This window comes from Haliotis asinina, chromosome 4, assembly GCF_037392515.1.
Source record: "Haliotis asinina isolate JCU_RB_2024 chromosome 4, JCU_Hal_asi_v2, whole genome shotgun sequence".
NCBI lineage: Eukaryota > Metazoa > Mollusca > Gastropoda > Lepetellida > Haliotidae > Haliotis > Haliotis asinina.
In genome coordinates this window covers 30,775,278-30,793,282 of record NC_090283.1, presented here as the reverse complement: position 1 = coordinate 30,793,282, position 18,005 = coordinate 30,775,278, and the positions used below count along the sequence as shown (strand labels likewise).

The following is an 18,005-nucleotide window of genomic DNA, read 5'->3' as shown; positions in this document are numbered from 1 at the left end:
TAGGAGAGATTAAACTTTTGTACAAGAAAAAAGGTAGTAACTAAGACCCTAACTCATACCGACCCATTACTATTCTCAGCTGATTCGACCCGTGAAGGTCCCGGGGTAGAATAGGCATGTTTGGCATAAAAGGTGAATGTGCTTGTCGGAAGAGGCGACTTACGGGATCGGGTGGTCAGACTCGCTGACTTGTTTGACATATGCCATCGGTTCCCAATTGCGCAGATCGATGCTCTTGTTGTTGATCACAGGATTGTCTGGTCCAGACTCGATTATTTACAGATCGCCGCCATATAGCGGGAATATTGCTGAGTGCGGCGATACTGTTTGGAGAGCTGGTCTGTGGCATAAAATGCTTAATAAGGGAGTCACGGGCAGGTTCCTTGCACTTATTAAAAACGTGTACAAAGATATTAAATCAACCATACTACTCACAGATCTCGTATTTTCCCCAAGGTACTCTGGTGTGAGACAAAGAGAGAATCTCTACCCTTTGTTGTTCGCCATTTTTATAAATGATCTTGAATCATATTTACTAAATAGTGGGTGTCAGGGTGTCAAATTGCAGTACGTTTCAGATGTAAGTGTAACTCTTTGGCTTCGACTTGTGATGCTATTGTACGCTGATGATACCGTCCTGTTCAGCGATGATCCTTATGATCTTCAAAAATCTCTCAATGCATTTTATTGTCACTGTAATGAATGGAACCTATCTGTCATTTTATCCAAAACTAAAGTCGTTGTTTTTGGTGGTGGTCCTGCAAAGTCATCTAAGTTAAAACTTTACTATGGTGAGGTACCTCTTGAGGTAGTAGACTCCTTTTGTAATCTTGGTATTTTCCTTCATCGTGATGGAAGATTTATTCACGCAATTAAGGCACTTATATCTGCGGGTACAAAGGCCATGTTTTCTCTTCTGAGAAAATCACGTAATATAAACTTACCACTGGACTGCACCCTTTCAGCTTTCGATGTAATGATTGGACCAATTCTGTTATATGGATGTGAAGTTTGGGGCTTTGAAAACATCAGCTTAATTGAAAGAATACATATAAAATTTGTGAAGTATGCTGCAGGTCTTCGAAATTCAACTCCAGATTATATGATAAACGCAGAATTTGGTCGATACCCGATGTACATGTATATTAAACTAAACAAAAGAATGTTTAAGTTTTTGGCACAAAATGGTAACAAACACCCGCCAGGCTAAACTATCATATAACTTATATTCTGTTATGCTACAATTTCGTTCTGAAATCGGTTTATTTCCCTGTATTGAGTTTGTAAGAGAGACACTTAATGACAGTGGTTTATCTGAAATATTTGATTATCCATTTCTCTGTACAACTGAGTTTCTCTCTTTTAAGATTGAACATATCCTCAAAGACCAATTTTTACAGAAATGGCATACCTCCATGATAAAGAGTTCAAAATCGTCTTTTTATTGTATTCTAATAAAAAAAATAATATAGAACTTAAGAGGTATCTCTTTCTGCCAAGACATATCTATTTCCCGGTTTTAAGATTCAGAACGAGTAATCATCGGCTCCCTGTCTCTACAGAAATTGGCCGTTGGACTAATGTTCCCAGAGAATATCGTCTGTGCTTTTTATGTAATTCTCATGCAGTGGGAGATGAATTTCATTATATGTTCGAGTGCGATGCTTAATTACATTACAGACAAAAATATTTACATTCGTACCTGAATTCTGTATCCCTGTGGAAAGTCGTCAAACTGTTCTCCTAAAAAAAAAACCCAAAACCCGCGCAATCTTAATGTAATAATTAAGTCTACAAAGATACCTCCTTTTCGCTCTTTATCATATCTTGTCATATATATGTTTATATATATTTATATTTATTTGTATTCTCATGTACCACCGTTTGTGGTGTTGAGTAATAAAACTGAATTGAATTGAACCAAGTAGGGCAGGGACGGGCAATCCGGATACCCGGGACTGGTGGTCGACCAAGGTACCCATCTCAGTGCCTGGACCCTTTGTGATCATGTGACAGATTAAATAACGTAAAGTTTTTTCCTTTCATGATTAAAAGGTATTTAATTTGAAGACTTCTTTTGAAAACAATGCACAGTTAAGACGCGAATAATATAAAACCGTTCTATATATTCTAATTACCGTTTTATTAATGATATCATGATATATATGTTTCAATGCCATAATTATGTGTCAATAAATAACGTAAAACCTTGCCAAACTTTTTTTTCTGTTCGGCCCTTATGACTAGTCCCAGCCCTATTACCCATCTTTGAAACTTAATAAGATGGGAGGTTGTCAAGACTAGTCTCTTGGTGACGAAAAACATCATTGACGAAAGTCTGTTCGTCTCCTCTCGCCGCCATCTTTGACGATATTTATGTCGTTTCGGGATGCTATGACTGCCGTTTGCGCGCTCGGCTACCGTTCTCTGACGCTGTGTTAGCTGATACGCCAGTTTTGTTTCCATTTCAAACGAATGGTTTTCTGTCACAGAGTGTTTGTTGCAGTTTTGGAAGTGACTTTTGTTCTGTTTATTTATTTATTTTTTTTGTTTGTTTTTTTATTTGGTGTATATGAGTTCACTTTTCATGATTTTGTTCACCGTTTGTATGGCAGGCCTGTGTCACATTAAGCTCCTATGATCAGAGACCATATAATAGATTATCTATTATATGGTCTCTGCTATGATATATCAGTGCCCTGATAATGTTATGGGAGTTTCTTGGGCTAACTTCATAGTAATGAATGCATGTTTAGGCATCACGCCAATCGCCTATGTGGAATTTTAAACTTTCCGCGAGTAAGATAAATGAAAACACAACTGTCTGAGAGTGCTGTGTTAAGTACTGTATACATGTCTTATTACACACAATACAATAACCCGTGCGTTGGATGGTCATCCCAAGACCTACTTTCTTAAAATGTGACTAGCTGTATATCATTTCGGACTTCACCTGTCGAATCGCATTGATTGCCTGCTGTATCGTATTGATCAGGCTCTGGGATATCACTCGTTACAGTCACTTTCCGATGTCACGGTTTCAGGGGTGAAGCGAACACATTTCTGGCAGCCTTCTGTGTTTATGTCGTAGGTCCCCCTTCCACATCTGTTGTCACTCTTGTTGCTTGCTTTGTCGCCATGCATGTACTGTGTAAAAATGGCAGACGCGTGGCAGTCACTGTCACATTTCAACTTTGGTTTATCTGTGTCTGATTCACGACAGTCGTCGTCCGATTTCAACTCAGTCTTACCCCCCGTGTCTGTGATAGAGACGTGGCTGTCATTTTGGTGATTACATGACGTCTCACACGTGTCTGACGTGGGCGTTGAGTGGTCACTACCGCGACACTGCCTTGCTCCGGACAGTTCTGAAACATCTTGTTTGTAAGACGGAGTACTACCAGATGTGAGACTACCCGAATCTAACCTGTCAGTGAGATGAGCTGTATTGGCGTTCTGAGTACTGTGAACAGGTCGCACGCATGTTGGGGTGTCCAGTAACTCTGGGCTGAATGGTACCGCGGATGAAGAACGCCGGATTTTCGGGGTTAACTTAGGAGTTGACGTGAGGAAGCGTGATGCAAGTTCGGGTGATGGGACACTTCCAAGATTCAGGCATGTTTCCGTGTCGTCTGCTCCCATAAGTCCACAATGAGCTACAGCTACTACCCGTCGTAATGCTCCCCTCACCGACGTCTGCAGCTCGTCTTGTATCTGCAAGTAGAGGATGAGACTAGCAACGTCGGCATCCCGCATCCACGAGCTGTCCTCATCGATTTCTTCGTTCCGTTTCTTTCTCACAATCGTCTCAGTCAAACTTTTGCTCGCGCCACATTCAGCCAATGTTCTGTCGTGAACCACCTCAAACAGGAGCATGACGGGATCCAACTCTGCTTCGGAAAAACCAAGCTTTCCCATTATGGCAGTGAAGGCCTTTTCAGTTGCTCTCTCCTGTAACCCTAACCAAAGCTCTTTCATAGTATTTACTGGAACGCCTAAACTCTGCACCTTCCTCAACACAACTTCAAAAAACACCCACACATAATCAATCAATAACTCAGACCTCTTATCACGCCGCATGAGAAGTTCCACAATGACTGACATCTTTCTGTCCTTCTCAATCCTAAACATGTACTCAGTAGTCCTCTGCTCCAGTTTGCCGGCTCGGTCTAACAAGTGGTCGTATTGTTCTCCCAGACACACAGCCCTCTTCTCCAAGTCGTCGAGTTTCTTGTGCAACTCATTTGTAGCATCCTGTACAAATTTGTATCCATCAACAGACATATTGGCGACGATATTCTTGTATGTTTACGGTGGTTGGTTCTGACGTCATGCACCATGACTTTACATCACAATCGCAGTGACGTCACATTACATGGTGACTCTTTGCATCCAAGTAACTAGTAAATATGACGTCACTATTAACCTAGATAAATCGGAAAGTGTTGTCAGCTGTCCACCCGCGCCTATTAAAAGCATGTAGCGTTTCTGTTTTCATTTTGAGGTAGATTTAATTTAGTTTGGGATTTAACTGAAATGAAACAGGTTAATGATATAATTATCTCCTGTGTCTTTTTCTGATAACATGTTTGTTTACCAGCAATGGTGTAAGGTATTGCCATGCTCATTTCAGAGACTATGATTGTTATTCTAAGATGCTTCAGTGAAAGATCAAAGGCGCCGACAATACTTAATCAGACGATAATGTGCACTTTTTGCATTACGTCACAATGTAAAGCGTCCTCGTGCTTTAACTGTAATAGGTCAGGGCGAAAGTGTGCTTTATTACACTATACATGGTGGTAGAACGAACTGTATTTCTTAAGGCTAGGTTTATGACCTTGCATATTTATATCAAAGCGGCCTGATCTGATCGACTTTGATGGCTGGCCGTATATGTCACCCTGGTTACCCAGGGGGTTAAGACTTACTTTGTTTTAACAACACAAATTTGATTGTCCCACATCGGAATTTTTGTGACATTGATCTCCTCAAATGTGGTACCATGGTTAGGTTTACTTCCTCGCGCGTGTCCTGCTTACAGGGTGCGCTCCTAATCGATGTATGGATGATCTGCCCCGACCGCCCGAAAGATGAGTCAGTGAGTTAAGTTCTAGCAATATTCTAGCTATATCGAATTAATGGAGTCTGGACCAGACAATCCAGTGATCAACATGTACAGTAGGTGCATCGATCTGCGGAAATGGGAACCGATGACATGTGTCAACCTATGTCCTTTTACGAGTGTTATAGTGTCTACTTCAGGACAGCCATGTCCAAATATTTCTACTGACCAAAAACTATGTGGCCAGGCTATATGATATTTAGTTATTATTATTCAATCTGCAATCTTGATCTTTATCACTACCGCAGAGTACATTGTTTTGTCAGCTATCTTGTTCCTCTTTGTCACTTCCATTAATTACTGTATATGACATTTATGGCCTTTATTGGTCATCCCCCTTGGCTGTGTCTGTCATCACATCAGCTGTAGAAGGAAGTGCTATTAGCTTCTCTATCTGTCCATTGTTGAATCTTTGCCTGTCTATTGTTGTTAAAAACTATATATATGTATGCTCACATCTATACTGTACGTGAGAGGTGAGACGTGAGAGGTGAGATGTGAGTGTGGAGGCCGGCATTCCGACTGTCTTTGTTGGGACGACCGCGAGCAGGATTATGCCGCTCGCTAGGTGAGATCCCTGGGGTTCAGCTGGAAGTCCGCTCACCTCATTCATGTATACTTGTTTGTCATGTCTTGTGAAACCAACTAAAGAAGTTTGAACTAAACTATGTCTTCGTCTCACCAACGTATTCATCATTTGTCTTCGTCAAAGTATTGCATGTATGTAATTCTCCAGTCATCCTATCCATGAGCCGATCCGAAGTCGACGCACCAACCATATATGAACCCGTTGACACGAGCATTGTCGCCTTTTCTGGCAAGCATGCTTTGTTGAAGACCTATTCATCCCCGGATCTTCACGGGCAGCCAGAAGGCAGTCTCCCCCCCCCCCCCCCCCCCCCCCCCACGGGGTACCTTGGGCATCACCATGTGTTTGACAGTCAACATTTGTTTGTTTTTTTTCTGCCCATGTTAGGCTTTTAAATACTAGACGCTTTTCGCACACTTTGTCGACTCTCACCAGAGACCATATAATAGAGTATATGGTCTCTGCTCTCACCAATTCGTCAACTTTAAAAGATCTAATAGATTGATCCTCCTTTGTCTTGAAAGTTAATTGTTTATTGTTTATCTTTATCAATGTATAATTTTGAGCTAATTCCACCGTCGACATACACGTTGACATTATGTAACATCTGCAGCAGGCGTCTGTAGCGATTAGAAGTGGGATACGACCAGAACTGGGATAACTACGGTTACTACAGTTATGTCAGGTCTGGTCCACGTGTGATCCCTACAGCCGTCAAGGCACGCAATGTATGCCCCAGTCATGAAGTGGATAGCAGTATAAATAGGTCAACACTGAACAGGCGGATTGTATTGACTTTGACATAAACGTATTTTGCCATCTGTATTCAGACGTTAAATGACATTGTAAATCAACTCTGTAGCAAATGAAAGCTCAGCTAGTTTACATCCGAAAATTTGTAATGAAACCCTTGCCCTTCACGTTATTAACACTACAAAGCAAACTATTAATAAAGTCTACTATAAATGATGACAAATGTGAAAATGTAACAGTACTGACATCTTTATTTTCTTAAATAGCTACAATAGCCAAACACACGAGAATACAACAAATTACAATGAAATGAGAGATTCAAGTGATATAAATCTCAGCATCAAGAGCTGCGAACTACCCCATAGGCAGAGTCAAGTGAATTCCAACCAATCTAAATGCAGAGCATGAGTTATTGAACCTGTCAGACACCAGCTTCCAAAAATGATAAACTTCATTTCTTCACCATCTTGATTCAAAAATTTCAATCCTAACAAAAGGAAACCTGAAGTAACATAAATCTTAACTCTTGACAGTACATTCTTTCTGGTACTTGAAATGCATCAGTATCCAGAGAGTATGTTTTAGTTAAGGAATGTGGTTTTGACAAGAACCCACATAGAGTACCCTGGCCATTGTGTCATTTGACCACTAGACTACTGTACCATCCCTATAAGCAAACAGGTCAAAATGACCACACGAAAAAATGGTCACACTGTCCCTAGTCACAATGGCCACACACAAAAAAAATCAAAATCGCTATAGCCTCTAGTCAGAATGGCCATACCAAAAAGTAAAAATGGCCGTACATTACATTCTTTCCATGTCTGTGCTTGCTTTCTTGAAAGTTGGTCAGCAAATGAAAATGATGCTACTTTTCTTTGCATCTATGTCCCGCAGGAGGAATGTGGATTACATGAAGGTATGGGAAAATGTTATGACTATTACAAATTTTTAAAAATGTATTTATTTATGGCCATCTTGACTAGAACCACTAGAAAAGCCACATCAGTGCAGCTCTTTTCATGTAGCATGCTTGTCTGACTGCTTTGGCTTTTCTGTACCAAGAGTTTTGCAAGCATGAACTGAAATTAGCTGACATGAAAATGAACTACCCAATGTTATCTATATAGCACATATCTGACTTTAATGACTGCAATATGAAAATGTTGGATGCACCATTTCAGTGAATCGCTCTGGCAATATCACGGGAAGTATGCATGACGTATAGAGATAACAAAACAAGACGAAGACCAGGAGTCACCTCATTTGAAGGTTGTTTGTGAATGAAGACTTTCCATGAACTACATTTGACTTGCAGCAAAGCAAATGCATTGCTATACTTCTAGTGTATTTCTATCACTTCATACTATTCTGCAGCAAATTAAAGTTTGGTAATTTCAAAAGGACATAACAAAACATCCATAAAACAGATTCACAACAAACAAAAAACTAGTTACAAAGCATATCTCAATGAGAGTGCCATCAATAAGACACTTCTTCATACACCACATACTCCATGCTGGTCTTTCCTACTGGTGGAACATGAAGGTGAAAATTATAATGTTTATGCTAGATGGGTTTCAAACTATCTAATGTTAAAATTCTACATACCAAAGGAGCAATAATTTAAGAAATGGCAGTAGAGTTTTGTCAAACTGAATACGCATAAAACGCTTCAGGCCATGTTAATGAAAGGTTTGGAAATCTTAGTGATAAAAGTAGAGCATGGGGGCCACCTATCAGCATCTCTTTGCTACAAGGAAACTCTCTAAACGATGTGTAAACGCTGATGAATTCAGAGGTATGTATGCATACAGGCTGATGACCACATACATATATTTTGTGTCCCACAAATGAAGAAATATGAAGACTAGAGAAAGTTGAAATATACAATAACATCAGTTAAAAAATAACAGAATATGATTAACTACAGGTATGTGACAGCTGTGTTTGGCACTAGCTAACAACCATAAGACACAAAGGTATATTTCAATCCAATCTGGCTCAGACATTACCACTGATGAGCAATTACCATAGAATGAGCAGGCAGTTCACTACTCCAGGAAGATCACCACATCGACAGATAACCTTACTGCACATGGCAGTTGAAACTGTCACATAACTCACAGTCAGCTGACACTAGGATGCAGTGATCTTAACAGAGACAAATTTCAGAGATATGTCAGAAAACATGGTCTGCTCTTGTGGGCACGAAATTAGGAATTCATATCATTATTTCTTTACTTGTACCAAATACATGTATGGTAAAAAAATGCCTTCGTTTACATCCACAGATATGATTTAGAAACTATCTTATGTGGTAACAAGTTTTCAAGTAAAAATGTTGAAATATATATATTGAAGTCTATTCACCACTTCATAACTAAAAGGCAAGTTTTGCATGATTAAGGCTGCAAAACATAATAAGCTAGCACAGTTGTAATGCCGGCTCATTTACTTGCTGTCATGGCTGCACTTATCATATTGTTAATTGCATCTTTGCGCCGTTTACTCATGAACACATGAGTCAATAGTTTTCATTTATGTGTAACCATCACAATTTGGGGGGATTGTTATGTTGCTGGGGTGGTATTTATATAAACAGAAAAATGCTTGTTTACCAACCCAGGTTTCAGAAAATAAATATGTATACGTCAGATAACCACACCTCTGATCGCCTGGTCCTTCTATATATATACTCCATAGCAATATAGTTCTGTTCTTAAATCAACAGGCACTCAATTTAATGAAATTATTTTTTTTTAAATCATATTAACATACGATATCCACCTTGCAAAGAAATGACAAAGTGACAGGTTTTGCCTTAGCTTTAGTAACTTTTAGGAATGATATCAAAGGGTCATATGGAACAGGTAAGAAATGCTTAGTACTTTAAGAGCATTATACTGTTTCTTTCTGAAACAAATCAAGTGTTTTGTTTTTAATAAATAACTGTGGCACAATGGAAAGAAAACATTCATAGATTTCTGGACAAACCTTTTGCATATATGGCTATCGAAATGGCTATCAAGAAATGAAATGTGAACGTGGCATGAGAGGTGTTGGCAAATATGTCAACACAAATGGAATGACTGCTTAAGAAAGTAGCATATACTGCTGTTAAATCTGGTGAATTGGAAAGCATCAGTTTGTTCACCTATTCACTGAATACAAAGTATTCACACTTGCTGAGACTGCTGCCAGATTCCCTTACACAGGTCACATGTGACATCTTATGCTGATATACATGAAGGTGACACAGTACTTCCTGAGCGTCACATGACAAAATATCAACTATGAAGCTTGCCTTATGGAGGGAATGAGAAGATTTGGTCATATCAAGTTAATTGCCCTCATCATAACGTACAGAAACACAAAGCATTTAGAGAACTGTCAAGCTGAGTCAGTGTGGACAGGATGGGCATTCAGATTTTAAGTGGGTGTTGAAGATGTTTGTGCAGTGCACCGTGTGTTGTTCATCTGTGGCAACACGTCTGTTGGCTCTGTGTACAGGCTAGGCTCCTGGGAGACTGCCTACTTGTCAAGTGTGGCAGATGCTAGTGAAGAGCCTGGACATCCTGCTCATCTTTCACCTGGTTGGCATTCTCATCCATATCCTCATAGAGTTCCTCATCCCTGCAATAGATATGGAAGACTTATACTAATAAAACATACTAAAGCTGATAGTAATTGTCTGACTGGGGACTGTAAGTCATGAACTGATATCACAAGCATCCAACTATGCATTAGATACTACATGAGCAAGTCTGACCACCTGATACAACCAGCAAAGGCCGATGGGTACCAATTCTTCTACGGAATCATCAGAGGACAACTGTTACTGAACATTGGCAAATAGACCAGGATGCATCATGCCTCAATGGATATGACTATACAACTCCTGAGGACATGAAAACTTTCATGCAAAATACTGCAAACAATTCTTATTGTTGACAAATATCTACCCAGTTGCATATTCTGTAAGTTTACGCTACCTGAGTTTGAGGTTGATGTCAAAGCCCTTATCCATGCTGAGTTTCACGACGGGTGTGGAACTACGTGAACCACTGCTGTCTGACTGTCTGTCAATCAAGCTCAGCCTGGACAGCTGGCCGTCTGCTGTAAGATATAGACTAAAAAAATTAACACATATCTCACATGTAGACAAAGGCGCATAACACACATCTCACACACAAACAGGAGCAAGTGACACATGTCTCTAGTATACAGTGACACATAAATACATTCATCTATCTTGACCAATGTAACCATTATTTTGTCAGCACCATGAACACACAGATTAGACTTATTAGTCATAAAAGCATACTGCATTTGAAAGCGAAAAGGCAAAGCAAGAATATTGAGAGGAGATGGCATCAAAAACAAAACTGAAAGGTGACAACTTGTTAGAACGTTGTGCAGCCTACAGAAAAGATATAGAAGTTGACAATCTTCTTACCAATGTAACATAGTCTGGATGTGTAGAGAATCTCATGCAAGTATCTACTGATATCAAACATATCAACATGAGGCTTGATATAACTGATATCAGTACACGCAAGGGTGAGATTCTATTTATCATCCAAAATCATTCTTCATTAGTTTTCAATGAAAAATGTACATCTCTTAACACAGCACTGCCAGTGCAGTGATGTCATAGCATTGTGATGTCATCAAGTTCATGACGTCATAGCATTGTCAGGGCATTGTGCAAAATCTACTGTCAAAACAATATCTCCTAGGAAATATCGTCTGATCTCACACAAGCGATATCTCCTGTGGACCACAGTTCTGGATGATAAATATATGTATATATCTGCTTGCAGTGTTGGTCAGTACCTGTGATTCTGCCGGACTCCGAAGCTAACTCCCACTCTAACTGGTTGAGTGTTTCCTCATCATCTTCATCATCGTAGTAGGAAACATTTACATCATCATACTGTGCCAGATCTTCCCCATCCATTACTACAAGCACATAATACAGCAGATACACTTTAGTACACTAAACAAGTGTATGATGGAATGTCATCATATTACCAGAGCTAAATACAGTCAAACACCGCTGTCTCGATATTTACTGGACTAGGAAAATATATGACTTATCCGAATATCGACATCTGAGTTGGGCATATGATCACATACCAACATGAAAGAAAACAAAAGAAAACAGTAGGTTGAATGTCTATTATGTGACACCTACAACTCAATAAGGCTTAATTAGCTTACACTACTGCTACCTTTGATTCATGCTGCTGCATGTGTGTACCGGGAAGGCTAAAATGTAAATTTTGGTTTTCCCTGGAGAGCTAATTAGGGGAGTACTGCCATAAGTGGCATTTACATTTCAGATTATTTAATTAGAAAACCATGGAGGAAGCTTAATTCACAAGTAGAGATTTAGTTTTCCAAAACACTGTTACAATCTTCTTTGCTTGTTTTGAACTTTATAGAAGTGTCTTCCTCGCTTGTTTTGGAAAACATTGGAGGAAGCTTAATTCATGAGTAAAGCGATTTATTTAAAAAACATGGTTGTAATTTTCTTTGCTTTCTTTGTTTAGATGTATTTAATTAGAAGAAGAAACACTGGAGTAAGGTGGCAGATGCACAAGTTAGAATTCTCTTCACTGAGTCAATTCGTGGAGGAGGGTCGTATTTTGCGAGAAACAAGTTATTGGAAGTGTACAGAGCCTGGGTGTTCAGCAAGTATTGTGACAAGTGGAGACTAGCTTCAGACAGCGGAGCAGAACCACAACCATTCAGATCCAAACTTTATCTTGGAAGTGGATGCTTTCAAGGCCAAATTACTACATCACATCAAGACTGAGGTGACCCCCGCCACCCCTCAATCTCCCAGGTCCCCAGGAAGTAACATGAGGGCCGAAGTCGTTCAACAACATTATCCGGGACATCGCCTACACAGACCATGTGTCCGAACTTCTTAAACTGTCCTTAAAACTCGAAGACAGTGAATGTGATACCATGGTTAATGACAATGCATAAATAACTTTATATATATATATATATATATATATATATATATATATATATATATATATATATATATATATATATATGAATCAATGAAATGTTTATCTACGTCTTATATTTACGTTTATGAGAGACGATGAAAGACGAGTATGCTAATTCAAGATATTATGTATATGTATTAAAAGGATTTTTATTATTTAAAACAAATAAGTATACATACTCTCTTTACTTGCCATTTTCATAAGTGCCCAAATTAAAGAGCGTCCACGTTAATTCTGTTTTCTTTATAATTTGTCAAAGCCTCTGAGTGGGGTGCGCTGTATTCATTCTGCCATAACATTGCATTGGAAGTACTGTGAAGGCTACACTCATTGAACCGAGAAGTGTTACGATTTTAGCCCTCTCGATCATGAACTGTTCAGATGGATACTTGTCTGAGAAAGGTAGAGGTATATCGGCTTTACATGCAAATGTCGAGTTAAAAGGTTAATTTTGCATGTAAGGACCATGAAATCATATTGATATATTCAAAATATCGAGACTTCTGTATCAAGTTAAAAGGGTTCAAATAATGATAAATAATGAAGGATTTTGCCAGGATCAAGAAATTGGGACAACTGCCATATCGACTTATCAGAGTTCGATACAACGGTGTTCAACTGTAGCATCATTCTGACTACACACATACATTCTTAAACATACTGAAAGCTCTCAGTTCTTTTTTTTCTCACTTCAACAGCGAGGGTCAGAAGGACCCCAGTTTGTCATGAGAGACAACCAAAAAGAAGCTTGTCACAGTAAGACCTTCTGACACATGTATGTCAAGCAGTCATTTGTCTGTGACATTCTACAACACGGTACACAGTTGTCAAGCAGTCATTTGTATGTGACATTCTACCTCATTGTACACACTTGTCAAGCAGTCATTTGTCTGTGACATTCTACCTTATGGTACACTGTTGTTAGGCAGTCATTTGTCTGTGACATTCTGCCACATGGAACACAGTTGTCAAGCAGTCATTTGTATGTGACATTCTACAACATGGTACACTGTTGTCAAGCAGTCATTTGTATGTGACATTCTACAACATGGTACACAGTTGTCAAGCAGTGATTTGTCTGTGGCATTCTACCTCATGGTACACACTTGTCAAGCAGTCATTTGTCTGTGACATTCTACAACATGGTACACTGTTGTCAAGCAGTCATTTGTCTGTGACATTCTACCTCATTGTACACACTTGTCAAGCAGTCATTTGTCTGTGACATTCTACCTCATGGTACACTGTTGTCAAGCAGTCATTTGTCTGTGACATTCTGCCACAAGGTACACTGTTGTGAAGCAGTCATTTGTATGTGACATTCTACAACATGGTACACACTTGTCAAGCAGTCATTTGTCTGTGACATTCTACCTCATGGTACACACTTGTCAAGCAGTCATTTGTCTGTGACATTCTACCTCATGGTACACTGTTGTCAAGCAATGACTTGTCTGTGACATTCTACCTCATGATACACTGTTGTCAAGCAGTCATTTGTCTGTGACATTCTGCCACATGGAACACAGTTGTCAAGCAGTCATTTGTATGTGACATTCTACAACATGGTACACTGTTGTCAAGCAGTCATTTGTCTGTGACATTCTACAACATGGTACACAGTTGTCATGCAGTCATTTGTCTGTGACATTCTACCTCATGGTACACTGTTGTCAAGTAGTCATTTGTCTGTGACATTCTACCTCATGGTACACTGTTGTCATGCAGTCATTTGTCTGTGACATTCTACCTCATCGTACACTGTTGTCAAGCAGTCATTTGTCTGTGACATTCTACCTCATGGTACACTGTTGTCAGGCAGTCATTTGTCTGTGACATTCTACAACATGGAACACAGTTGTCAAGCAGTCATTTGTCTGTGGCATTCTGCCACATGGTACACTGTTGTCAAGCAGTCATTTGTATGTGACATTGTACAACATGGTACACTGTTGTCATGCAGTCATTTGTATGTGACATTCTACAACATGGTACACAGTTGTCAAGTAGTCAATTGTCTGTGACATTCTACCTCATGGTACACACTTGTCAAGCAGTCATTTGTATGTGACATTCTACCTCATGGTACACTGTTGTCAAGTAGTCATTTGTCTGTGACATTCTGCCACATGGTACACAGTTGTCATGCAGTCATTTGTCTGTGACATTCTACCTCATGGTACACTGTTTTCAAGCAGTCATTTGTCTGTAACATTCTACCTCATCGTACACTGTTGTCAAGCAGTCACTTGTCTGTCACATTCTACAACATGGTACACTGTTGTCAAGTAGTCATTTGTCTGTAACATTCTGCCACATGGTACACTGTTGTCATGCAGTCATTTGTCTGTGACATTCTGCCACATGGTACACAGTTGTCATGCAGTCATTTGTCTGTAACATTCTACCTCATGGTACACTGTTGTCAAGCAGTCATTTGTCTGTAACATTCTGCCACAAGGTACACTGTTGTCAAGCAGTCACTTGTCTGTCACATTCTACAACATGGTACACACTTGTCAAGCAGTGATTTGTCTGTGACATTCTACCTCATGGTACACTGTTTTCAAGCAGTCATTTGTCTGTGACATTTTACCTCATGGTACACAGTTGTCAAGCAATGACTTGTCTGTGACTCTGTAACCAGACAATATGATTACATGGATAAACTGTATGTTTAATTTAGGATTTGTTGACAATGCATATTTTTATATGTTTCATGCTCACAAAAATGAATGTGCATTGTTATAAAAAACGTTCAGCACCCCTTTCCCTTCTACATAGCTCTGCTTTGGAAGGAATAAAGTGTGCACTGTACTCCAGGAAATATGATAAATATCACAAAACCAGACTTCATGCAAAACAAAAACACCCCAAAAATCATAATGAAAGCAAAATAAAAGTCTTTAAAAATGAAAAGACAAAAGTGACTATCTATAAAAAGATAAGAAACACACCAAAAACCAATGGTTCTTCCTCTGATTAGTGCTGAATTAGTGTTAGGTTCTGCTTCAGTTCCCTATAAACTGTGACACTTACCAACAGCTTGAGATATCTGACCAGATGTTCCTAGTTGTGACTGAGGACGGGAAACACTATCTTCTAGTTGAGAGTGGTTAGTGGAAACTGAGTCTTGAAGTGTGATAGTGGAGGCCCTGCTTGTCACAACACTTCTTTTCCGAATCCTTGATTCTGACCTTGATTTAGTTCCAGACACACTCTGTCCTGACCGAGATTGTGAATGTGTCTGCCTTTCAGATCTGGATTCTGCAGGTCGACTTGACCACTGGTCAGATGCTTTCCTTGACTGACTATGTCTTGGACTAGATACACTCCTTATTGGTGTGGTGGACCTGGAAATGGTGGCAAACGGACTTAGTTTGTTTCCTGCTCATATAATCCTTATAGTGACACCTGCACTAACAAAAACATTAAGCCATTGCCAAGAGTTACATAAAAGACGTCATGCACAACCCACAGCTTAATTCTAAGGAGCTTATCTCTACACATGATCATTTTGTAACTAAATAACGTGCAATGTTTACTGCATTTTCTAGTTAATTTCTTTCTGAGCTGCAAATACATGAAGAACAAAAGTGCAATTTTGAAAAATATCACTGTGTCAAAAGACTGTGACAAATGTTGTGACAAAGATGTCAGTTATGTACAATACTGAAATTGCCTGCACCTCACAGAGTGGTAATCTATAACCTGAAAGACCCAAGAGAGAGGTAGAAGCAGGCCCAAAGTTAAGGTCGATCATCATTAGATCGTGGTTTCAACTGACCTGCTTAGGTTATTTTCCCCTCCTATACTGCTGTATGAGGTTGTGATTGGCTGGCCCTGTGCCTGGCCACTGTAAGAGTATGAGATGACCGTCTTGTCCTCAACTGCAACTTGGTCCAATGGGATGACGTCACCAAGACTGCTGTCTGGTCGCCATGACCTTGGGGCCATCTGGTACACTACAGGTATATGAATGTTTGCAAAAGATTATGGTATCATTAAAACCAAAAGTCACCATGTTCTGTAATCTGATTGAATGAGTTTAGTATTACGCCCCACTCAGCAATATTCCAGATACAGGGCAGTGGCCAGTAAATAATCAAGTTTGGACCAGACAATTCAGCAATCAACAGCATAAGCATCGATCTGTGCATTTGGGAACAATGACATGTCTCAACCAAGTCAGCGAACCTGACCACCTGATCCCATTATTTGCCTCTTACGACAAGCATAGTCGCCTTTTGTAGCATACATGGGTTGCTGAAGACCTATTCTACCCTGGATCTTCACGGGTTGTAATCGAATTGGAATGTAATCCGTAATCTGGTTGAAAACATGATTGAATGGTATTTGGGAATATTTCAATTGAAACCTCTGGTTCATGCCGTCTGTTCCAAATCAGTTCCCATGCTTCAAATATCCAATAACACCCTGAAATTGCTCAACACATGATTATCTCCTAATGGGTACTTCTACACAAGATGACTTGTGGACACAAAAGAAGCTCATGTGGAACCACGGACATTGAGAATCAGCCAATCTACTCCACACTATGAAACATAAAAACAGGAATGAAAGAGGATATCCTTCTTACATCGGTTGCTAACTTTCATGACATCTTTCTTGGCTTTATCTGCTGTAGGGGTAAGTGTTCTCTCCTGAGGAGCTGGCTTCACCCCAACCATGAAGAAGTCCTCCAGCGTGGGGGCGAACAAGTGGGTCTCTGTTTCCCCCAGCCGACATGCAATGTCATGTAGGGCTGAACTGGGAGTCTTTGTTAGCATCCCTTCTCTGCAGAAATCAAAACATCACAGCCTCATAGAATTTTTTAAAATTCACAGAATTATTTTTGAATACATGTACTTTATAATTATCAATGATCTTGTTGGGGATAACTGTGGATTAATTCATGGACTGTCATAAGATTTCTACACAGATGCATATGTGTTGCACAGTCTTGAAAGATAGTTTTGACATTTTTGCCATCACAATGATTCTTCAACGAGGTTACAGCGAAAGACTGTAATAATGTCCATTCTCATTCATCCAGAGCAATATGTTAAGTTGACATTTGAGTGTTATTTTAACCAGTGATCGGGAAATTTCAACCAATGCCAACATGATGTCACATTATGACAAATACCCCAACAGCCACAAATTAAAAAAAAAAGCTCAAAATATCAGCAAGTTACAGCAAATCCTATGAGTGTGATGGTCTTACTTGATGAGAATATTCCTGATCTAATCTGTCCTTTCATGTAACACTATGAAGTTGGTATTTGGAACTTAGTGTTTGTATATCACCACCAGTTTACAATTTACTCATTGTGTGCATGTGCAGAAGAAAACCGATAGCTTTGGACATGTGGTCTGAAAAAACATACCCCATATTGCCATGAATACTAAAGACATATAATTCCATTTCCCCAATCAGAAATAACTACCAGCTGCACACCTGATCTGTGTCAGTTTCATAAATGATTACAATGTAATTTGAGAGATA

At 39.5% G+C, this 18,005-nt stretch overlaps 1 protein-coding gene across 1 annotated transcript in view; it reads right to left on the bottom strand.

Annotated features, from left to right (window-relative positions):
* Nucleotides 1-6,700: 6,700 nt before the first annotated feature.
* The window catches only part of LOC137282434 (serine/arginine repetitive matrix protein 2-like), a 57,450-nt gene continuing 46,145 nt past the window's right edge, over nucleotides 6,701-18,005 (bottom strand). Inside the window, exons 15-20 of the mRNA XM_067814184.1 lie at nucleotides 17,097-17,293; nucleotides 16,284-16,461; nucleotides 15,536-15,849; nucleotides 11,307-11,432; nucleotides 10,463-10,586; nucleotides 6,701-10,103 (exon numbers count right to left, since the gene is read on the bottom strand). Of these exons, the coding sequence (XP_067670285.1) occupies nucleotides 10,025-10,103; nucleotides 10,463-10,586; nucleotides 11,307-11,432; nucleotides 15,536-15,849; nucleotides 16,284-16,461; nucleotides 17,097-17,293 (1,018 nt within the window). The 3' untranslated portion in view covers nucleotides 6,701-10,024. The remainder of the gene's footprint in view (nucleotides 10,104-10,462; nucleotides 10,587-11,306; nucleotides 11,433-15,535; nucleotides 15,850-16,283; nucleotides 16,462-17,096; nucleotides 17,294-18,005) is intronic.